At 48.4% G+C, this 24,483-nt stretch overlaps 1 protein-coding gene across 7 annotated transcripts in view; it reads right to left on the bottom strand.

Moving 5' to 3' along the window:
* The window catches only part of NPRL3 (NPR3 like, GATOR1 complex subunit), a 59,749-nt gene extending 36,593 nt beyond the window's left edge, over positions 1 to 23,156 (bottom strand). For 2 of the 7 annotated variants that reach the window (XM_063654712.1, XM_063654711.1), the window contains exons 1-5: positions 22,638 to 23,156; positions 14,140 to 14,209; positions 7,226 to 7,264; positions 2,735 to 2,864; positions 963 to 1,037 (exon numbers count right to left, since the gene is read on the bottom strand). In XM_063654712.1, the coding sequence (XP_063510782.1) occupies positions 963 to 1,037; positions 2,735 to 2,864; positions 7,226 to 7,264; positions 14,140 to 14,209; positions 22,638 to 22,755 (432 nt within the window). In that variant the 5' untranslated portion in view covers positions 22,756 to 23,156. Of the gene's footprint in view, positions 1 to 962; positions 1,038 to 2,734; positions 2,865 to 7,225; positions 7,265 to 14,139; positions 14,210 to 22,637 lie in introns of those variants that run through there. The other 5 variants (XM_063654710.1, XM_063654713.1, XM_063654714.1 and 2 more) reach the window with 5 other exon arrangements.
* Between the last annotated feature and the right edge of the window lie 1,327 nt (positions 23,157 to 24,483).

The raw sequence follows: 24,483 nt of genomic DNA on the forward strand, positions 1-24,483 counted from the left end.
TTTTCTTTGTGGCTCTTTATATTATGTAATTAGGTAAGAAATACAAAGATGCTATGAAAATGCAAATACTACAAAAGTGTATCAAGCAGAAAGTGAAGAACTTCTCCCAGAACCCTATACCCCAGGAGCCATTAACAAATCATTTTGTTTTAATTTGTAGTTCCTTATTTATCAACAAGGCAGGCCTGTCTTAAAAATTAAGCTCCAGCTGGGCATAGTGGCTCACACCTGGAATCCCAGCACTTTGGGCAGCCAAGGAGGGAAGATCATTCGAGCCCAGGAGTTCAAGATCAGCCAGGGCAATAAGGTGAAAACTCATCTCTACAAAAAATACAAAAATTAGCAGGGGCGGGGCACAGTGGCTCACGCCTGTAATCCCAGCAGTCTGGGAGGCCAAGGTGGGTGGATCACCTGAGGTTACGAGTTCAAGACCAGCCTGGCCAACATGGCGCAACCCCCATCTCTACTAAAAATACAAAAATTAGCTGGCATGGTGGCGCACGCCTGTAATCCCAGCTACTCGGGAGGCTGAGGCAGGAGACCTAATTGAGCTTGGGAGGCAGGGGTTGCACTGAGCCAAGATTGAGCTACCACACTCCAGCCTGGGTGACACAGCGAGATTCTGTCTCAAAAAAAAAAAAGAGAATAATTGCAAATGGGTATGGGGTTTCCTTCTGGGGTGGTGAAAGTGTTCTGGATCTAGATAGTGGTGATGGTTATACAACATGAATGTACCAGATGCCACTGAAGCATAGACTTCAAAATGATAAAATAGTGTTATGTGTATTTTACCAAAACAAAAAGGGGTAAACAATGAAGTGCAATCTGCCAGCACCCCAGGAGGGGCCAGCACCATGCCCACTGCAGTCCAAGCTCCGAGTCAATGACACGCTCGTTGGAAAAAAGAGCTGCTTCTCCCTTGGCCCCACTCCCTGATCTTAACCATTTATATAAACACTCACCCTCAGTGCAAACACCACATTAAAAAGAATCATAGTAGGTGCTTCCCTCTTCGGGGAAGGATCTGTTTTGGAGACCTGTAAAAGATGCATAATTCTAATTAATTGAGACGACTTTCTAAGGAAAGCTGTTTTAGAGCTATTCTACTTCAGGCATGGCAAAAGTCCCCAGAATACAGCACCAAGGTCTTGGAAAAGCAATGAATGCCTTTGCTCTGGAGGCGTGCCTACTGCATGGACAAAGTCACAACTATGACAAGAGTGGGAAGGTCAGTGCTCTGACCCCCCCACCCCCCCGCTAACAGAAGTGAGCTGACAATGCCCACAGGGGACGAGATGGAGAGGCGCATAAATGGGTGGAGGACCCAGACCCACACCCCCACTGCCTTCGCGTGTCCGCCTGCATCCATCCAGGCTGTATCTGCTAAGTATGATGCACACTCAGAACAATTGAGGGACAGGACGATGTTCAGGGACAGCCAAGCCCTGAGCAGAGCCCAGGTGAGGCAGGCCAGCAAGTCCTAATCTCTGTGCTCCTGGTTCTGGCATCCAGCCAGCTTCACAAGGACCAGGGCACTCAAGGGAAGCATTCCAAGGGGCACGAGGGAACTCTTCAAAGCCAACTACAAGTTCTGCCACCAGGGAGAGTTGGGGCCCCAGGCTGCCGTGGCACCCATCCCCTACCCCTGACTGCCACTGCTGTCTATGGGGTGTGACCGCGGGCAGGCTGCCAACTCTCCCCTTCATTGCCTACAGGTAGGGGACTGTGCCCCAGCAGTGGGGGCTGTGATGAGAAGGGAGGGTACGGTACAGGGGGCCAGGCTCATCAACCGCCTCAGAACCTTCTTCCATGGAGCTTCATGAATAACACCACAGAACCTCCCAGAATTGCTGGATCTGTATAAATGTAGCTAAATCCTACGTTACTGTGTTCGACCCCTCAGAATCTGAGTAATGCTGTCACTGATCCTGCCTGTATGCAGAGAGTTGACTGGCAGGCTCTGGTGTACAAGTTCCTTTCATCCTGCTAACAAGATGAATTCCTCAGTGCTATGATACCTATTCATCAGAGAACACATAGAGAGGGTTTAGCAGAAAAATAAGTGCTAAATAATACTAATATTAGCTACTACAGTGTCTTGTAATAAATAAGAGGAAATGCTTGCACCACATTGTAGAAAATTCAAGGGTTTGACAGATGCTAGTTAACTCATTATCTTGGCCTCCCCTGGAAACAGACATCCTATATATGAAGGGGAGGGCCACAGTCAGTAGAGACCTAGAATGCAGACTATAAAAGCTAGGGACAGGGACTGAAGCACCTGTATTCAGGGGCAAGAACACCTGTCTCTTTTTCCACTGGACTCTCTGGGTTTATAAAGATGCACAGTTCATACCAAGAGTCTAATCAGGTCTCCTGCCCAGTAGTTACCTTCACCAGAGCTAGTGTCAGCCTCAGTTCTGAGCCCCCCAGAGCCAGAATGGACCAGGCCTGCCGGCCCAGGGAGAGCCACATCTGCCCAGAGGGTCTGTGCGTGCCCAGGGAGAACCCCACCTGCCCAAGGACAGACACATCTGTCCAGGGGAAGCCACACCTGCCCAGGGGGAGCCACACCTGCCCAGAAGGTCTGTACCTGCCCAGGGGAAGCCACATCTGCCCAGGGGAAGCCACATCTACCCAGGGGGAGCCCCACCTGCCCAGGGAGAGCCACACTTACCCAGAGGGTCTGTACCTGCCCAGGGGGGAAGCCACACCTGCCCAGGGAGAGCCATACCTGCCCCAGAGCATGCTGTAGCAGTGTTGGGTGCCCAACAAATCGCACATTATCAATCTTCAGTTCAAATTTTTGGCCACACATTTCAGACTTGGTTGCCAAAATTGTTGCCAGAATAACATCTGAAAACCTTAAAATTTAAGAGAGGTAGAATAAAAATAAGTTAACAAAGTACCACAGCACCATGCCCTGCTGGCCCCAGAGCAGAAGGGTCTCAGTAAACTGCACCTTCATGGAGTTGCTCTGCCCCGACCGCTGGTGGAAGCTACTAACAGTTGCCCTTCTGTAGCAATCCCAGAGGTTATGGATGTAAGATCACCAGAATTACAAGGTAAAAGGCAAGAGAAGCACAGACTGAAGGCACATGCTGTCATTTTTTGGCATGCTCTATTAAATTCAGGAGAGAAACAGTTGCAGTTTGCTTTCAAAGGGAGGATCAGCTGGAGCTGGCACTGCCCTGCGGAGCTGCCCTTTAAGGTTCACAGGCAGAGGGGCCTCTCCCAGTTACACTCAGGTTTGCTGTGCTGCACCTTCAACTCCCAGGACCCAGGCCCTTCACCCACAGAGTCTCGTGGAGGGCAAGGGGACAGTGCACAGGGATGCGTGCAGACCACTGACTTCCTTCCTCATAGCATGGCTGCCCATCCGCTCCCTTATCCCGAACGCTTAAAGTTTCCAGTTTTTATCAGGGAAGAAACTTTGTGCAAGAAGTGCAAGCCCACTGTGATCACAGCTATTTCCAAATGGCAGAAACACCGGGTGGCACACGACTGGGTGCTATGGAGAAGTGGGAGCAGCTGTGGTGTGGGAGGGAGGCCGTCCCTTTTCCCTTTTTCCCCTTTTCAAGGTCGTCTGTGCCCTTACTTCTCCTTACTGGCAATGCTGATGCCTCCTGCCTGGGGAGATCCGGTTAGGGGAGTGTCACCTGCGGGGGTGCTGTGGGTGGTGCTGACTCTTATCTCAGAGCCCAGGGCTCTGAGGGCCTCCGCTCTAGAAACACAAATGTACTGCCTCTGATCTGGACCCAGAAGAGAGAGAAGTCCCATGCATATCTCTCCACCCAGGAAAAATATATCTAATATCTAGGTCAGGAGGGTACACTCTCTTGGGGAAGGCAGCTCCAGCCTCCCCAGGGCCATACTCTGCCCCTGGGCAGGGAGACCCCTAAGGTCCTAGAAGAGACCACTGAGGACAGACATTCTAGTGCGCAAACCTGGTCATGCTTCTTCCCCGGAGGCCCTCTTGGTGAAGGGGTGGGAGAGACTAATAACTCCTCCATGTTGTGATGAAAAAGGAAGGTCTGCTTTGAACTGCACTGTAGCTCAGCTCTGTAATAGCAAATGGCAAGTAGCTACAGGATTCTTTCCAAGTCTATCATGGGCCGTGGGGCTCACGCTGTTTTCCAGCCTTCCTCCTGAACTGGCACGACCCTCTAACCATCCAAAGTCGCCCTAGACCCACAAACAAACCACATACCAGGGTTTGGTCAAACCTATTTGTGCCATTTGGAAATAGCCTCTCAACCCAGTCAGGTTGCAGTTGGACGTTCTGAAATCAATCTTGTTAGAGATATCCTGGGAAATGCAGGACCCACAGCCAGGTCCTCAGCAGCCCACTGCAGGTCTCTCCTGCAGAGATGGAGGATTCAAGTGCCTTACACCACAGGCATAATACGCTTTCTTCAAAAACCCTAAATGGCTCACTCTGTTCTATAACTCCCATCTGTGGAACATGGTAATGTTGAAGGAGGGTTTGAGGTATTAAAATGCCACCAAACACTTCTGCTCTAGCAACTGACCCAGGGCCAACATCTCACATCCTATCTAAACAGTGCCCCTCCACTCTGCCACCCAGTGACTCAGGGGACACAGAGATAACAGAAAAATAACCACCACCACTCCAGAAAGGTCCCTTGCTCTGACAGCCCAAAATCTCCACTAAAAACTGCTGCTCTGTCATAAAGAGTCACAGCCATGTCTCAGCCTCAGCCCTCAGGCACCAGTCCAGGGACCAAATTTAGTTTGGCTGTGAGATGGTCCCTGGGATTTTCAGAGGCAAGCAGTGGTAGCCCAGTTCACATTTAAAAATACCTAAACTTCAAGGTGCCCTCACAACAGCCAAATAAAAGGCTCTTTCCCTGATAGAGGCCAGGGTCTGCAGAGACGGCCAACTGGAAATCTGTGAGCTGAAGTAAAAAGGCACATTGGGCCAAGCATGGTGGCTCACACCTGTAATCCCAGCACTTTGGGAGGCTGAAGCGGGTGGATCACCTGAGGTCAGGAGTTCGAGACCAGCATGGCCAACATGATGAAACCCCGTCTCTACTAAAAATACAAAAGTTAGCCGGGCGCAGTGAAGCCTGTCGTCCCAGCTAGTCGGGAGGCTGAGGCAGGAGAATCACTTGAACCTGGGCGGCAGAGGTTGCAGTGAGTGGAGATCGTGCCACTGCACTCCAGCCTGGGTGACAGAGCAAAACTCCATCTCAAAAAAAAAGTCACATTGACTTAGTGGCTGTTCATGGAGCCCTCCGAAGCAGCCAGCAGGGTGGCAGTTAGCCATCCTGTTTATCTGAGCAAATCTGGCCACAGAGAAATCTACTCCCCACACCTTAATATTACACACATATAATGACAAAACACTTTTTTTTTTTTTTTTTTGAGACGAAGTCTTGCTCTTGTCACCCAGGCTGGAGTGCAATGGCGTAATCTCGGCTCACTGCAACCTCCGCCTCCCGAGTTCAAGCGATTCTCCTGCCTCAGCCTCCTGAGTAGCTGGGATTACAGGCGCCTGCCACAACGCCCAGCTGATTTTTGTATTTTTGGTAGAGACGGGGTATCACCATGTTGGTCAGGCTGGTCTCGAACTCCTGAACTCAGGTGATCCACCTGCCTTGGTCTCCCAAAGTGCTGGGATGACAGGCGTGAGCCACCACGCCCGGCCCCATGACAAAACAATTAAGCGGCCTTTTTTTTTCCCCCTTGAGATGGAGTCTTGCTCTGTCGCCCAGGCTGGAGTGTAATGGCACAATCTCAGCTCACTGAAACCTCCGCCTCCTGGGTTCAAGTGATTCTACTGCCTCAGCCTCCCAAATAGCTGGGATTACAGGCGCGCGCCACCACGCCCGGCTAATTTTTCATATTTTTTAGTATAGACGGGGTTTCACCACGTTGGCCAGGCTGGTCTCAACCTCCTGACCTCATGATCTGCCCGCCTCGGCCTCCCAAAGTGCTGGGATTACAGGCATGAGCCACTGCACCCCCCAAAGTGCTGGGATTACAAACATGAGCCACTGCACCCATCTGGCTTTATACTTTATATAGTGTGTCTGGTAATGTAATACGCATAAAGACAGAGTTATATTCATGAGATTGGGGGTGGGGCAAAACTTATAAACAGCAAACTGAACCATAAACAAGTGTTGTTTTGTTTTATTGGCTTCCAACATTTATAAAAATCCTTTTCCCTCATTTTGATGGTGAAAGGCCTAATAAATGTACTGCAGCACAATAAAACATCTGTTACAAAAACTGAAGATTCCTGGAATAACCTGGAAATTCAAGAAAAACATGTTTAGGAAGATGAACCAGCCCAGCCAGAAAACAGGCCAAGATCTTCTGTGACTGCCAAGCTATTCTGGAGCAGGAAGATGAACCAGCCCAGCCAGAAAACAGGCCAGGATCTTCTGTGACTGCCAAGCTATTCTGGAGCAGGAAGATGAACCAGCCCAGCCAGAAAACAAGCCAGGACCTTCTATCACTGCCGAGTTATTCTGGAACAGGGCTTGCTCTCTAGCTTGGGCAAAAAAAGGGATGGAAAGACATCCTGGAAGGGAGCTCAACTCTGCTCACCCCACCCACCTCCTTGCTGGAAGCTCACAGACACTGTGTGTACCTCCAAGGCCCAGAGGAGATGCACTGTCAAGGAGAATGGAAGAGTCGCACTTCATCCATGCCCTCTTGGACAAGCACCATATCAATTCCATGAGAACATTTCTGCCTCTATTAAGCACACTCAACAGCATCTAGGCCTGAGCATCACACTTAATGCCCAACCCTTGGGAGAGGCCCCCACAAAACCCCTCAAAAAATAAAAACAAGGAGCAACAGTCATAGGTCTCTCTAGGGCGGCAGTGGACTAGGGAGATGACAGAGTCCACTCCTGCTTGCCCACCACCCTCACAGGACTACTTGTGCCTACCTGGAGGAAGAGGAGGTTTGTGTGACATGCCTGGTCCCAGAAGTCTCCCTGGTGCCAGCCAGCCATGCCTTGGCCTCTCAGGTAATGTGAAATAGCTAAATGACTGGGTGGAGAAAAAGCGGGGGTGGTGGGAAGTCTGGGCGTTCGTGGGGGAACTGGGGCAGTGAGGTCCACGCCTGTGTGCCTCATCAGTCACTCTTCAACATGGAGGGGAATCAGGAATTAAGCACAATTACAAGAAGAGAAGGCAGCCGGAATCAAGACAGAAAGACGGTGGAGAGGTCTCGGTCTTACCCTGCAACCAATTGCTCATCGGTTGGAGGACATGGCTCCCTGAAATGGGAACAGGACCATCAAGACCAAACAAAAACATATCACTTTTTTAAAAACCATGAAAAGTTACAAGGCTATTTTATAAAAACTGCACGAAAGTCTAGCAGAAGTGCCACCATTAAGCATTAACTGTTGAGCATCACAACTAAGCAACTTACCAGACAAGAAACAGGATCACACACTCCCCACGCTGAGAAACAGATCACACACTCCCCACGCTGAGAAACAGGGTCACACACTCCCCACGCTGAGAAACAGATCACACACTCCCCATGCTGAGAAACAGGGTCACACACTCCCCACGCTGAGAAACAGATCACACACTCCCCATGCTGAGAAACAGGGTCACACACTCCCCACGCTGAGAAACAGATCACACACTCCCCATGCTGAGAAACAGGGTCACACACTCCCCACGCTGAGAAACAGATCACACACTCCCCATGCTGAGAAACAGGGTCACACACTCCCCACGCTGAGAAACAGATCACACACTCCCCACGCTGAGAAACAGGATCACAAACTCCCCACGCTCAACGCTTACCATGGGGTTTTCTCACTAAAGGTCAAATTCTCACACAGAAGTATGGGCTGGGCAGGAAAGAAAGTCATTTTTCAGAAGTAAGCATAAGGCTGGCAGAGCTGGGTCAGACCAAGCACCATATGTATTAGCTGGATGCCTGTGCAGAAGTATCTCATCTTTTCTTTCTTTTCTTTTTCCTTTTTTCTTTTTTTTCTTCAAAAGAGACAGGGTCTCACAATGTTACCCAGGCTGGTCTCATACTCCTGGGGTCAAGCAATCCTCCTGCCTCGGCCTCCAAAAGTACTGGGATTACAGGCGTGAGCCACCGCACCCAGCCTAAAACTAATCTTTGTGGTAAAAGTTTTCTCATCTGCATGACAAGAAATCGCCTACAGAGGATCACATAAGACTCCCAGAGGCAAAAGCCTTCTGAAGACTATAGCGTGTCATATGAATTTCACCAGCTCCAATTCTTGAGATACTGTGACTGCCAGCACGCCTGACTTCCCTAAGCCTCTGCCTGGAGCAATAAAGTCGTCATGGTGGATCCATATATATTTGTCAGAAAACGTGGGCTTCTGTATTACCTGAGTTGAGATTTTTAGAAACAGTTTAGGAGTCTACTTTCTGGCTAGGCACGGTGGCTCACGCCTGTAATCCTAGCACTTTGGGAGGCCGAGGTGGGTGGATCACTTGAGGTCAGGAGTTCGAGACCAGCCTGGCCAACATGGCGAAACCCTGTCTCTACTTAAAAAGAAAAAATTAGCTGGGCTTGGTGGTGGATGCCTGTAATCCCAGCTACTCGGGAGGCTAAGGCAGGAGAATCGCTTGAACCCCAGAGGTGAGGTTTCAGTGAGCCGAGATCATACCACTGCACTCCAGCCTTGGGCGACAGAGTGAAACTCTGTCTCAAAAAAAAAAAAAAAAAAACTTTATTTTCCTCTGCAGGGATTTGAGTTCTGGGACATACTGCTTTTCCGTGTATTCTGGAAAGAGAAAGGAGACCTGAATCCAGGAGTGGAAACAGTGTGGGAGCTCTGCCAAAGATCCACAGAAGTGATCTCTTTCCTCAGCAGCTGCCAAACTCCTCAGGTTGTATAGTATGAAAGCATTAAGATGTTTCACGGACTTTCCCAAGATCACCCAAAAAGTCAGAATCCTCGAAGCTGGAGCCTGACTGTAAGCTCTGTCTCCTACAACTAGACAAGTCACAATGCAGCCCCTTTGCTCCAGAGGAAAAGGAGTAAGCACAGAGGGCTTCCGAGTCCAGCAATGCTCCATTTCCTGACATGAGCATTTTACAGACTTGCGTCTGCCCCTCTGAGGGAGGCAGGGCCATCAGCTAACACTCAGAGACAAGGATGGTTCTACGACATCCTGATCTGGGAGGAAGAGGTGAACGCAACTCACCACCCTCAGGCATCTTACAGAAAACAGTGGAACTAAGGCTCATTCTAAGGAATGTGCCCAAGATCACACACTGTAGGCTACAAAGCGAGAGTCAAACTTGGAACCCTGAACCTGCGCTTGTCCCTGTACACTGCCCTGCAGCATGGATGCGATGGCTGGGCAGGGGGAAATGCCCAAGCATAGAGACAAAAATGCCTACCCGCTTTCTTGTGTGTCAACCTCAGCTACAGAAAAGAGAGGGCATCTTTCTAACACATCAGTGTAGGGCTCTAAAAACACAAGCTAATAGAGGTAAACCTATCAAGAGAGGCCCTGGCAGAGCCTCATGTGTGCCTGGTGGGAGGACCTATATGTCGTGAGCCAGAGAGTGCCTGCCTGGCCAAGGACCCCATCTGGCCTAGGCCCAAGTGCAGCCACTCCACTGCTACAAAAGTGGCCAAGCCTGAGGACAGTAGCAGTGCCACCTGATTCCCCAAGATGTCACCTGAGAATTAAAGGGTAGAGATGGTAGCTGGGTGAGGGGGCTCATGCATGTAATCCCAGAACATTGGGAGGCCAAGGTTGGAGGATCACTTAAGCCCAGGAGTTCAATCATCTGAGGTCAGGGTTCTCCATGTTGACCAAGCTGAGTTCGAGACCAGCCTGGCCAACATGGAGAAACCCTCTCTTAAAAAAAAAAAAAATTAGGCTGGGCGCGGTGGCTCACGCCTGTAATCCCAGCACTTTGGGAGGCTGAGGCAGGAGAATCGCTTGAACCTGGGAGGCAGAGGTTGTAGTGAGCCGAGATTGCGCCATTGCACCCCAGCCTGGGCAACAAGAATGAAACTACGTCTCAAAATACTAATACTACTACTACTACTACTAATAATGATTTCAGAGCATTTTGAAAATGAAAGAAATCAATTCTTCTCTAACCCTCTAGCTCCCCATTCTCTGAGGCAGTGGTCTAAGCACCGCTCGCAGTTTCAAAGAAGGGAGCAGGAAGACGGTGTCCACACAGAGAGGGACATGCCCACACCAGCCTTTCTGAGGGACACCAGGCTATCTCTCAGACCTGGCTTGATGGCTTCTGCCCCTGCCAGTGGTGGGGACACATGGTACATTTAAGCATGAGCACCACGGCCCCTAATACCCAGGGAACACTACATCTTTTCTGACCTTGGTTTCAAGTCTTAGAGACACTGGACAATATCCATTTTCTTTTCTCATAATTGAATTATAGAAAAGGATTATAAAAAATATACCCTGAATCATATCGTAAATTGTTTTTGAGAGGGGGTCTCACTCTGTCACCCAAGTTGGAGTGCAGCAGCGTGATCTTGGCTTGCTGCGATCTGCCTCCCAGGCTCAAGCAATCCTCTCACCTCAGCCTCCTGAGTAGCTGAGACCACAGGCGTGTGCCACCACGCCAGGCTAATTTTTTGTATTTTTGGTAGAGACAGGACTTCATCATACTACCCATGCTGGTCTTGAACTCCTGAGCTCAAGCGATCTACCCACCTCAGTCTCCCAAAGTGCTGTGATTACAGGCATGGGCCAATGCGCCCAGCCCTGAACCATATCTTGATGATGCACCTCAAAAAACCAGCCCCCTCTCTAAGCCGGCACTGTCCAATTTTTTTATTTATTTTATTTATTTTATTTTTGAGACAGGGTCTCACTCTGTCACTCAAGGCTCAGGCTGGAGTACAGCGGCATGATCTCGGCTCACTGCAAGCTCCACGTCCTGGGCTCAAGCAACCCTCTCCCTCAGCCTCCCCAGTGGCTGGGACTACAGGCGCAGGTCACCAACCCAGCTAATTTTTGTATTTTTTGTAGAGATGGGGTTTCGTCATGTTGTCCAGACTGTTCCCAAACATCTGGCCTCAAGTGATCCCCCCGCCTTGGACACCCAAAGTAGTGGGATTACAGGCATGAGCTACCGCTCCTGGCCCCAACAGAACTTTCTACTGTGATGGGAATATTCCAAATCTGAACCACTTAATATGGTAGACACTATTTCCATGTAGACATTGAGCACCTGAAATGTGACCAGTGCAACTGAGCAAGTGAATTTTTTTTTTTTTTTTTTTTTGAGACAGAGTCTCACTGTCGCCCAGGCTGGAGTGCAGTGGCACGATCTTGGCTCACTGCAAGCTCCACCTCCCGGGTTCACACCATTCTCCTGCCTCAGCCTCCCGAGTAGCTGGGACTACAGGCATCCGCCACCATGCCCGGATAATTTTTTGTATTTTTAGTAGAGACGGGGTTTCACCATGTTAGCCAGGATGAGTCTGGATCTCCTGACCTCCTGATCCGCCCGCCTTGGCCTCCCAAAGGGCTGGGATTACAGGCGTGAGCCACTGCGCCCGGTCGCAAGTGAATTTTTTATTTTATTTCAGTTAATTTCCTTCTTCTTCTTCTTTTTTTTTTTTTTTTTTTTTTTTCTTTGAGACAGACTCTAGCTCTGTTGCCCAAACTGGAGTGCAGTGGTGTGATCTCAGCTCACTGCAACCTCCGCCTCCCAAGTTCAAGTGATTCTCCTGCCTTAGCCTCCGGAGTAGCTAGGATTACAAGCATGTGCCCCCATGCCCGACTAATTTTTGTATTTTTAGTAGAGGTAGGGTTTTGCCACGTTGGCCAGGCTGTCTCCTGACCTCAGGTGATCCACCTGCCTCGGCCTTCCAAAGTGCTTGGATTACAGGCATGAGCCACGACATCTGGCCTATTTCAGTTAATTTCAATTTAAATGGCCACACTGGCCAGTGTTTGTAATAGTGAGTAGCACGGCTGTGTCCTCACTTTTCTAAGGCAGGCCACGACCACTCACAAGTTACTATGTAGCCTGTTAATACTGTTTCAGTCTGGTAAACTGAAGTTCTGGTTTCAGAAAGAAAAGCACTTTTGGGAACAACAATCAAAGACACAGGCCGGGTGCAGTGGCTTATGCCTGTAATCCCAGCACTTTGGGAGGCTGAGGCGGGTGGATCACGAGGTCAGGAGATCAAGACCATCCTGGCTAACACAGTGAAACCCCATCTCTACTAAAAATAGAAAAAATTAGCCGGGCGTGGTGGCAGGCGCCTGTAGTCCCAGCTACTCCGGAGGCTGAGGCAGGAGAATGGTGTGAACCCGGGAGGCGGAGCTTGCAGTGAGCTGAGATCGCGCCACTGCACTCCAGCCTGGGTGACAGCGAGACTCCGTCTCAAAAAAAAAAAATTCAAAGACATAGAGAGTGGATTTGATGCACTTTCACTGCCTTGCTCCAGGAACATGCTCTGAGCTATGACAAGGCAGAGCAGGGGCTTGCGGGCCTACGTGACAAAATAAAATAGGAGGGGAACTGAGCCCCTAAGGGTATTAACCCTGTATCTGGAAAACATGGGTGGCAGGCAGTGACATTTACAGATATATAATGTGCTAAAATTACTGAATGAAGCAATTCTTCAATAAAAGATTCTAGAGAGAAGCACGCCCCTCCCACAGTTTTACCTCTTCATTATGTTAAATATTAAATTAATTCCCTAGAAAATATCCTCATGGTCATGTCATTATAAGTCTGAAAATTAACTGCAGGAATTAGGTACTGCCAGCCTTCCTTCTGAGTCTTCAGCAGCCTGGGCCTCACATCCACTGCAGCTTGGAGTAAGGATAATGTTGGGGGTGTCCAGCAGCCAGCCCTGCTCTAAGCTGATCTGTGGCACAGGTGGAGGGAGAACAAGAAATACCTATCCACTGTGCAGGGGCAAAAGCATTCTATATACCTGTGACAAACCAGAGTTTGTTCCACCACCACATTTAAAGGGCAAGACAACCACAGGCCTCTACATCAAAATGACGGTCCAATGGGGTCCAGCAAGCCCCATCCCCTTTCCAAAGCCCACTGCACTCAGAGACAGTCATCAGTCATGCCAGAGGCCCCAATATCCTCCCAAATGATGATAAAAATCACACTCTTGGAACCACAAATTGTGGTCAGGCATGGTGGCTTACGTATGTAATCCCAAAAATTTGGGGGGCCAAGGAAGGAAAATCACTTGAGGCCAGGAGCTCAGGACAAGCCTGGGCAACAAAGCAAGACCCCATCTCTACAATCAATCAATAAAATTTTTTTAAAAAGACTGCAAATTGCCATGGCAGATGTGGTGCTGCCTTGTCAGAGAACTGCAGAGAAACAGCACCACCTCACTGCACAGCAAAGGCCCAGCACAGGGATCTTAGCTATTTTTTCCCGGGACGGTGGAGGCCAAGTCCTTTACTCCACACAGGCCTTGTCTGTGTTTAAGGGAACCCAGGGCAGGTAACTCACAATCTTCCCTCCCTCACCTGGGCCTGTGTTACCATTTACTATGCTTCAAAATGAACAGAAGGCGGAAGTGGTCATTTCTAAAGTTCCTACCCTGGTAGTGCCTCCCAGAGACAGCAGGGGGCACAAACACAGGAAGGAACCGGATCCACCTTTCATCTGTGCCTAAAAGAACATCAAAGAACATCAAGGTTCACACCATCCCAGCTCTAAGCCCCACTGCCCATATCACCACCTGAGCCTGGACACCAAGAAGGGACTTCACCAGGCTGTGCTAAACCCAAGCACCTGCATTTGACCTCTGGGTACATGCTCAAGGAATTAGATCCAAAGACAACAACATAGGGGTCTGACTTCCTCTACGTTCCTTTCATAGGAGATAAACATCCCACATGTACATGGCCTCATCTGTGCTCTGACCTGCTTTACCCACCAGACAAGACTGAAGCTGGAACAGGTGCCCAAATGATTCAGCAAGCCCAAGACTGTCGATGCAGTCCTCCACTCTACACTACCTGAAAGCACCTACTAAATGGAAAAAAAAAAAAAACACCGGACTTCTCAGGGAGAAAATATCTGGGCGAACAGGAGGGTGGGGCTTTGCCCAGGCCTGGGACCAGGACGAGCCCCACCCTGAAGTGACCACAGAGCCCTTACCTGGAATCGCCATCCTGGTCATCAGCATGGTCGCCCGTGTTGTTAACAGCGTATCTGCTACGTGGCTTATCTGAGTGAGGGCAAAAAGAAGGGAAGGGCTAAGAAAACAGGATCCTTCCACATACAGAAGGATTATGGAACCACTAAAAGCCATGTTTTCCAAAACATGGTCTATCCATACCATGTAATATTACTCAGACATAAAAAGGAACGAACATGGGTGAACCGTGACAACATAACGCTGAATAAGCCAGAGACAAAAGAACAAATAGTGCACTTACAGTATATGAAATGTCTAGAACAGGCAAATGCATCAAGACAGAAAGTAGATTAGAGGTTAGCAGGGGCTGGGAGCAGGGGAAATGAAGAGTTATTGGTCAGTGGTTACAGAGTTTCAGTTTAGGTGATGAAAAAGCTTTAGAAATAGATAGCGGTAATGGTTGCACACTATAATGAATGTAATTAATGCCACTTAATTATACACTTACAAATCAATAAAACGACAAATCTTATGTTATCTTCAAAAACAGTGACAAGCCAGGCATGGTGGCTCACGCCTGTAATCCCAACCCTTTAGGAGGCCAAGGTGGGTGGATCACCTGAGGTTAGGAGTTCGAGAACAGCCTGGGCAACATGGCGAAACCCCGTCTCTACTAAAAATACAAAAATTAGCCAGGCGTGGCCTAGCGCGCTGGCTCACACCTGTAATCCCAGCACTTTGGGAGGCCTAGGCGGGCGGATCACGATATCAGGGGATCAAGACCATCCTGGCTAACACAGTGAAACCCCGTCTCTACTAAAAATACAAAAAATTAGCCGGGCGTGGTGGCGGGTGCCTGTAGCCCCAGCTACTCTGGAGGCTGAGGCAGGAGAATGGTGTGAACCCGGGAGGCAGAGCTTGCAGTGAGCCAAGATCGCGCCACTGTACTCCAACCTGGGAGACAGAGTGAGACTCTGTTTCAAAAAAAAAAAAAATTAGCCGGGCATGGTGGTGGGCACCTGTAATCCCAGCTACTCAGGAGGATGAGGATTGTGCTACTGCACTTGAGCCTGGATGACAGAGTGAGACTCTCGGTCTCAAAAAAAAAAAGAAAAGAAAAAAAAAAGCTAACAATCAGCTCAGCCTTCAGCAAAACAATCGTTTTGCTGGTGAAAGTTATTGCCTCAATGTTGATGGCTGTTGACTGATTATAGAGTGGTACTTGCTGAAGGCTGGGGTGCTGTAGTAATTTCTTAAAATAAGACAACAATGACGTCTGCTACATCTATCAACTTACTCTTCCTTTCATGAAAGATTTCTCTGTAGTATGGGACGTTGACAGCACTTTATCCACCACAGAACTTCTTTCAGAATTGGAAGCAATGCTCTCAAACTGTACCACCGCTTTATCAACTAAGTTTATATAATATTTGAAATCTCTGTTGTCATTTTAACAATGTTTACAACATCTTTACCAGGAATACATTCCATCTCCAGAAGCTACTTTTTTTTTTTTTTTTTTTTTTTTTGAGACAGGGTATCACTCTGTCATCCAGGCTGGAGTGCAGTGGTGTGATCACGGCTCACTACAGTCTTGACCTCCCAAGGCTCAGGTGATCCTCCTACCTCAGTCCCCTGAGTAGCCGGGACTACAGGCATATGCCACCCATGCCTGGCTAGTTTTTGTATTTTTAACAGAGTTGAGTTTTTGTCATGTTGCCCAGGCTGGTCTCGAACTCCTGGGCTCAAGTGATCCACCTGCCTCAGCCTCCGACGTGTTGGGATTACAGGCGTGAGTCAACACACCCAGCCCAGAAACTGCTTTCTTTGCCCATCCATAACAATCAAGTCCTCATCCATTCAAGTTTCATCGTGAGACTGCAGCATTTCAGTCACATCTTTAGGCCCCACTTCTAATTCTAGATCTCTTGCTATTTCCACCATATCCGCAGTTACTTCCTCCACTGAAGTTTTGACTCCTTCGAAGTCATCCATGAGGGCTGGAATCAACTTTATCCAAACTCCTGTTACTGTTGATATTTTGACATGATCACCAATGTTCTTAATGGCATCTATAATGGCACATGCTTTCCAGAAGGTTTTCAATTTATTTTGCCCTGATCTGTCCAAGGAATCACTATCTATGGCAGCTATAGCCTTACAAATTGTATTTCTTACATAGTAGGACTTGAAAGTCAAAATTACTTCTTCATCCAAGGGTTACAGAATGAATCTTGAGCTAGCGGGCATGAAAACAACATTAATCTCCCTCTACATCTCCCTTAGAAGCTCTTGGATGACTAGGTGCATTGTCAATGAGCAGTAATATTTTGAAAGGAATATTTTTCTGAGTAGTAGGTCTCAACAGTGGGCTGAAAATATTCAGTAAACCCTGCTGTAAACATGTACTGTCATCCAGGCTTTGTTGTTCCACTGAGAGAGCACAGGCAGAGCAGATTCAGCATAATTCTGAAGGGTCTTAGGATTCTTATAATGGTAAATGAGTATTGGTTTCAACTTAAGGCCACTAGCTACATTAGCTTCTAACAAGAGAGTCAGTCTGTCCTTTGAAGTTTTGAAGCCAGGTTTCTCTCTATGTATGAAAGTCCTAGCTGACATCTCCTTCCAATATAACGCTGTTTTGTCTACGTTAAAAATCTGTTGCCAGGCATGGTGGCTCACGCCTGTAATCCCAGCACTTTGGGAGGCCGAGGTAGGTGGATCATGAGGTGAGGGGTTCGAGAACAGCCTGACCAACATGGTGAAACCCCGTCTCTATTAAAAATACAAAAATTAGCTGGGCGTGGTGGCGGGTGCCTGTAATCCCAGCTACTCAGAAGGCTGAGGCAGGAGAATTGCTTGAACCCAGTAGGTGGAGGTCGCAGTGAGCCAAGATCGCGCCACTGCACTCCAGCCTGGGCGACAGAGAGAGATTCCGTCTCAAACAAACAAACAAACAAACAAAAAATCTGTTGCTGGGGGTGGTGGCTCACGCCTGTAATCCCAGCACTTTGGGAGGCCGAGACAGGCGAATCACCTGAGGTCAGGAGTTTGAGACCAACCTGACCAACATGGTGAAACCCCGTGTCTACTAAAAATACAAAAAAAAAAAAAAAAAAAATTAGCTGGGTGTGGTGGTGCATGCCTGTAATCCCAGCTACTTGGGAGGCTGAGGCAGGAGAATTGCTTGAACCCGGGAGGCAGAGGTTGCAGTGAGCTGAGATTGCACTATTGCACTCCAGCCTGGGCAACAAGAGCAAAAACTCCGTCTCAAAAAAAAAGAAAAGGAAATCTGTTGTTTAATGAAGACACCTTCATCAATTATCTTAGCTAAATCTTCTGAATAACTTGCTGCAGCTTCAACATCAGCAGCTGCTGCTTCACCTTGCACTTTTTTATGTTGTTGTTGTTGTTTGAGACAGAGTCTCGCTCTGTTGTCCAGGCTGGAGTGCGGTGTTGCAATCTCGGCTCACTGCAAGCTCTGCCTCCCGGGTTCATGCCATTCTCCTGCCTTAGCCTCCCAAGTAGCTGGGACTACAGGCGCCCGCCACCATGCTGTGCAGGGGCAAAAGCATTCTATATGCCTGTGACAAACCAGAGTTTGTTCCACCACCACATTTAAAGGGAAGACAACCACAGGCCTCTACATCAAAATGACGGTCCAATGGGGTGTCCAGCAAGCCCCATCCCCCTTCCCGGCTAATTTTTTGTATTTTTAGTAGAGACAGGGTTTCACTGTGTTAGCCAGGATGGTCTTGATCTCCTGACCTCGTGATCTGCCCGCCTCGGCCTCCCAAAGTGTTGGGATTACAGGCGTGAGCCACCGCGCCCGGCCCACCTTGCACTTTTACGTTATAGAGATGCTTTCCTTAAATCTCATGAACTAACTTCTGCTAGCGTCCAACTTTTCTTCTGCAGCTTCCTCACCTCTCTCAGCCTTCTCAGAATTAAAGACAGTTAGAGCCTTGTTCTGGATTAGGCTTTGGCTTAAGAGAATACTGTGGCTGGCCTGATCTATCCAGACCACTAAAACTTTCCATACCAGCAACAAACAAAGCTATTTACCTTTTTATCATGCATTCACTGTTTTGTTTTGCTTTGTTTTGAGACAGAGTCTCCCTCTTGTTGCCCAGGCTGGAGTGCAATGGCAGATCTCAGCTCACTGCAACCTCCGCCTCCCAGGCTCAAGCAATTCTCCTGTCTCAGCCTCCTGAGTAGCTGGGATTACAGGCATGGACCTACACTCCCAGCTAATTTTTGTATTTTTTTTTTTAGTAGAGACGGGGTTTCACCATGTTGTCCAGGCTGGTCTCAAACTCCTGACCTCGTGATCCGCCCACCTTGGCTTCCCAAAGTGCTGGGATTACAGGCATGAGCCACTGTGCCCAGCGTTTGTTTGTTTGTTTGTTTCTTTTAAGAGTCAGGGACTCCCTATGTTGCCCAGGCTAGATCGCAACTCCTGGGCTCAAGCAATTTTCCTGCTTACACCTCCCAGGTAGCTGGGAGTACAGGTGCAGGCCTGGCTTGGAGTAACACTTCCCATTTCCTTCAAGAGCTTTTCCTTTGCATTTACCATTTGGCTGTTTCGTGCAAGCGGACTAGCTTTTGGCCTAGTTCACCTTTCAACATGCCTTCCTCAAGAAGCTTAATCATTTCTAGCTTTTGATTTAAAGTGAGAAACATGTGATTCTTTATTTCACTTGAACCCTTAGAGGCCACTGTAGATAACCGGCTTAATTTCAATACTGTTGTGTCTAAGGGAACAGGGTGGTCCAAGGAGATGGAAACAGATGGGGGAACAGCCAGAATATACACAATTATTGATGAAATTTGCTATCTTATGTGGGCATGGTTCTTGGTACCCCAAAACAATCACAATAGTAACATAAAGATCATGTATCACCATAACAGATACAATAATAATGAAAAAGTTTGAAATACTGCAAGAATTACCAAAACATCACACAGAGACACAAAGTGAGTATATATTGTTGGAAAAATGGTGCTGACAGACTTGCTGGACACAGGGTTGCCATAAACCTTCAATTTGTAAAAAACACAATAAAGTGAAGTGCAATAAAACGAGGTAGGCCCCTATGCACATGTACACATACACACCCCCTCACAGTGTGGGATGACAATTAGGTTGGAAAAAGCATAGGCAAAATAAAAAGAATTTAAATGTACATACACCAAGAGCCTTCATATACACAAACAATAATACTTTACCAGAGTAAAAAAATTTAAAAACCTAGTGATGAACCTAAGAAGAGTGCAAGAGGCCCATGAAAACAATGGAAAAGCTAATAAGAGAGAAAGAATGAATAGAAGATATATCATTTTCCTGAACAGGAAGATTCAACATAAAGATGCTTTTTCTTCCCAGTTAATCAACAGATTCAAAGCTACCTACACCAAGAGCTTGCGAGTGGGACCTAATACACTTGATGCTAAAGTTTACAGGGAAAAATAATAAAGCACAGCCAGGATAATGCTGAAAAGAAAAGTAATGGCAAGTGACTAACCTTACTGATAGTATAACATAATATAAAGTTACAGTAATTATTATGGAACCTACACATAGATCATTGGAGGAGATAAGAAAGATAAAAAAATAGATCCAAGTAAACATGAGAATTTAGCACATGATAAAGACAGCAGAATCAATTAGTGGAAGTAAGGTGAATTATTCAATAAAATTATGTTGGGACCAGTTAGCCATATGGAAAAGAAAATTATGTTGGCCCAATCAATCATCATTTGGCCACGTTGTGGCCCGTTATAACTCCAGTTCCACAGGGCTCCAAAGGCAACCACGCAGTTCATCTGCAACTCTTCACAAGAGCCCAGAAAATATCAGCTCTTAGGATGAGCCTTCACCTTATGCCAAGACAAACACATTTAAAAACAAGACATACTTTGGGAGGCCGAGGAAGGCAGATCATGAGGTCACGAGTTCAAGACCAGCCTGGCCGATATGGTGAAACCACATCTTTACTAAAAATACAAAAATTAGCCAGGCGTGTTGGCACGCATCTGTAATCCCAGATATTCGGGAGGCTGGGACAGGAGAATCGCTTGAACCCGGGAAGCAGAGATTGCAGTGAGCCAAGATCATGCCATTGCACTCCAGCCTGGGCAACAGAGTGAGACTCTGTCTCAAAAAAAAAAAAAAAAAAAAAAAGACATAAACAGTCTGGAGGAAAATAAGGGAGTTTTTTATTGTTGTTGTTAATAATTTTGGAGAGCAGAACGCCCTTCTATTTAAAACAAAACTCAGAAACCACAAGAGATTAGACTGAAAACTCCATAAAAATCAAAACTCTGGCAAGAACTACACAGAAGCAAACAGGGTAACTACAGCTTTGTCACAAGACCTATTTTTACATTAAATATATAAAGAACTCCTTCAAATCTATAAGGAAGAAAAATCAAACAACCCAAGAGAACATTAGGCAAAGGTTATAAATAAGTCATTCACTGAAAAGGAAATCCAAATGGCTCCAAAAATAGGAAAATATGCTTTCTATCTCAATTAAAAGGCAAATAAACATTAAAATTACTACCAGATATAATTTTTCACCTACCAGATTAGATTGAAAAATCTAACCTATTAAAAATAAATATGGAATTCACTGTGGCCGGTAAAAAGGGCAAGGATGCTCGACAGGTTCTGATTCTACATCAAAGATGCACACATGAAGTGAAAATGAAAACGGGCAGAACAGTGTGTATGGTGTGACTTTGCTTGTGCTTAGAAAAAAAACACAAGTGCAGGCTGGGCGTGGTAGCTCACGCCTGTAATCCCAGCACTTTGGGAGGCCAAGGCAGGCGGATCACGAGGTCAGGAGATCGAGACCAGCCTGGCCAACATGGTGAAACCCCATCTCTACTAAAAATAAAATAAAATAAAAATTAGCTGGGCATGGTGGCGCATGCCTGTAATCCCAGCTACTCGGGAGGCTGAGGCAGAATTGCTTGAACCAGGGGATCAGAAGGTTGTGGTGAGCCGAGATTGCACCACTGCACTCCAGCCTGGCGAGACTGCAAGACTCATCTCAAAAAAAAAAAAAAGAAAAAAGAAATACATACGCCTGTATTTACACAGAAGGTCCTGGAACGACACACAAAAACAATAACAGTAGTCACCCCTATGATGGAAACTGGGGGCTGGGGGCCAATAGTAGAAAAGAACTTTCTTTTCATAATCTAAACTCCTTTATATCTTTAAAACTTTCTGCTATATCAACAAGTTTAAAAATAATTTTAAAACAAAATATAAAATAAAAACTGAACAGGCTGGGTGCGGTGGCTCACACCTGTAATCCTAGCACTTTGGGAGGCCGAGGCAGGTAGATCACTTGAGGCCAGAAGTTCGAGATCAGCCTGGCCAACATGGCAAAACCCCATCTCTACTAAAAAAAAAAAAAAAAAAAAATAGCAGGGTGTGGTGGCGCACGCCTGTAGCCCTAGCTACTTGGGAGGCTGAGGCAGGAGAATCCCTTGAGCCCGGGAGGTGGAGGTTGCAGTGAGCCGAGATCACGCCACTGAACTCCAGCCTGGGCGACAGAGCGAGACTCCGTCTCAAAAAATAAATAAAATAAAAACGAAAACTGAACATTCATGATGATGAAAAATCAAAAGTAACCTACATGCCGTCACAGAGGAAGGCAGCAGCCTGCAGCTAAAGGTGAGGTTGATCCCTGCTTGCAAAGGCAGACGGAGCTCCAAGGCCGACTATAGGAAAAGGGCGCCACAGAACAATTCGTGCGATGAAAAACCCCACGCAACGTTCTCTTTTCCTGTGGATAGATCTGCATCTATGTACAGGGCAGACAACTCCCAACACGGCCAGGGATGATCCCTGTGCTGGCTGGAACTTGGGGTGGCAAAGACAACTTCAGATGTTCACGTTTTTTTTTTTTTTTTTTTTTTTGAGACGGAGTCTTGCTATGTTGCCCAGGCTGGAGTGCAGTGGCGCGATCTCGGTCCACTGAAACCTCCGCCTCCCGGGTTCAAGCAATTCTCCTGCCTCAGCCTCCCGAGTAGCTGGGATTATGGGCACGCACCACCACGCTCGGCTAATTTCTGGGTTTTTTTATTTTTATTTTTTCAGTAGAGACGGGGTTTCAACCATGTTGGCCAGGCTGGCCTCGAACTCCTGACCTCAGGTGATCCGCCCGCCTCGGCCTCCCAAAGTGCTGGGATTACCGCCACCGGCCTTGTTCGCGTAATTTTGTATTTTCTCAAGATGAATACATCCCAAACTCATTTTATTTTATTTTACTTTATTGTTTAAAGGCTGGAGACTGATAAAATGTCAGCAGTAGTTGCTTTGGTGTGGTGAACAATGCATGATTTTAATTTTTTTTACTTTTTATTTTTTTTCCTTTTTCTACTTTTCAAATACTCTACAACGAGCAGGTCTCGAATGCCCAGCAAAAGCTAAGCTCCGCGAGGCGGCCCTGGAATGAGGCGGCCCCCGCGAGCGCCAGGCCCCCGCCCAGAGCTCACTTACTTGTCTGGGACGCCGGGTGCTCCTGGCTTCTCTGGAAGGGGTACCTGAACAGCAGCTTATTGCCCCTGCTCCCCGAGCTCACCAGAATCACGCTGATGGGGCTGGTGTTGTCCCGCATCCCGCCGTGGGGCCGGGGCCGGGGGCGGAGGGGGCCCGAGGAGGACGAGGGCGGGGGCGGAGGGGGCCTGAGGAGGACGACGCGGGGACGGGGGGAGCCTGAGGAGGGCAGGGGTGGAGTCGGAGGGGGCCTGAGGAGGGCAGCGGTGGAGGCGGAGGGGGCCTGAGGAGGGCAGCGGTGGAGGCGGAGGGGGCCTGAGGAGGGCAGCGGTGGAGGCGGAGGGGGCCTGAGGAGGGCAGCGGTGGAGGCGGAGGGGGCCTGAGGAGGGCAGCGGTGGAGGCGGAGGGGGCCTGAGGAGGGCAGCGGTGGAGGCGGAGGGAGCAGCGCGACAGTCACCAACCCACGTGCCACGCTCCGGGCTCGCGAGACTTCGGCGACACAGTCCGGAGGAGCTGCTGAGGCGGCGGCCGGGAGAATGGCGCAGGCGCAGGCAGCGGAATGCGCAGGCGCGGGGTCTTTAGGAAGCCTCCGAGCTGCCCGGGTGCTGTATGGAGCCGTACGATTCTCGCTTGGGGCACAGCGGCCCTCTTGCTGGTGTGGATGGGAAAGGCGCGGGGTCGAGTCAGCGTCCCTCTCGATGTTGGTTTCTTCATTTTAAAAATAACATTTGGGCCGGGGGCGGTGGCTGACGCCTGTAAGCCCAGCATTTTGGGAGGCCGAGGCGGGCGGATCATGAGGTCAGGAGATCGAGACCATCCTAGCTAAAACAGTGAAACCCCGTCTCTACTAAAAAATAGAAAAAATTAGCCGGGCGTGGTGAAAGGCGCCCGTAATCCTAGAGGAGAATCGCTTGAACCCGGGAGGCGGAGGTTGCAGTGAGCCAAGATCACGCCATTGCACTCCAGCCTGGGCGACAGAGCGACGAGACTCCGTATCAAAAAAAAAAAAATGCCGGGCGCGGTGGCTCACGCCTGTAATACCAGCACTTTGGGAGGTCGAGGCGGGTGGATCACGAGGTCAGGAGTTACAGACCATCCTGGCCAACACGGTGAAACCCCGTCTCTACAAAAAATACAAAAAAAAAAAAAAATTAGCCGGGCGTGGTGGCGGGCGCCTGTAATCCCAGCTACTCAGGAGGCTGAGACAGGAAAATCGCTTGAACCCGGGAGGCGGAGCTTGCGGTGAGCCGAGATTGCGCCACTGCACTACAGCCTGGGCGACAGAGCGAGACTCCGTCTCAAAAAAAATAAAAGCAAACAACTGGAAGCCGACAGGAGATCTTCCAGACCTTGGGCGAGGCAGTGACACTAAAGGCAGGAGCGACTACAGAAAAATAAATTAAACTTCATCAGATTGAAAACTTTCCTGCGGCCGGGCGCGGTGGCTCACGCCTGAAATCCCAGCACTTTGGGAGGCCGAGGTGGGTGGATCATGAGATCAGGAGATCTAGACCAGCCTGGCCAACATGGTGAAACCCCGTCTGTCTGCTAAAAATACAAAAATTAGCCGGGCGTGGCGGCGCGTGCTTGCAGTCCCAGCTACTTGGGAGTCTGAGGCAGGAGAATCGCTTGAACCCGGGAGGCGGAGGTTGCGGTGAGCCGAGATCGTGCCACTGAACTCCGGCCTGGCGACAGAGTAAGACTCCATCTCAAAACAAAACAAAAACTTCTGTGCTTTAAAGGACACCACCAAGAAAATTAAAAGTCCACCCACAGAACGGGAGAAAATATTTGTAAGTCACATATCTGATAAGGGAATTGTATCTAGAATGTAGGAAACTTACGACTC

This window comes from Pongo pygmaeus, chromosome 18, assembly GCF_028885625.2.
Source record: "Pongo pygmaeus isolate AG05252 chromosome 18, NHGRI_mPonPyg2-v2.0_pri, whole genome shotgun sequence".
In the NCBI taxonomy this organism is placed as follows: domain Eukaryota; kingdom Metazoa; phylum Chordata; class Mammalia; order Primates; family Hominidae; genus Pongo; species Pongo pygmaeus.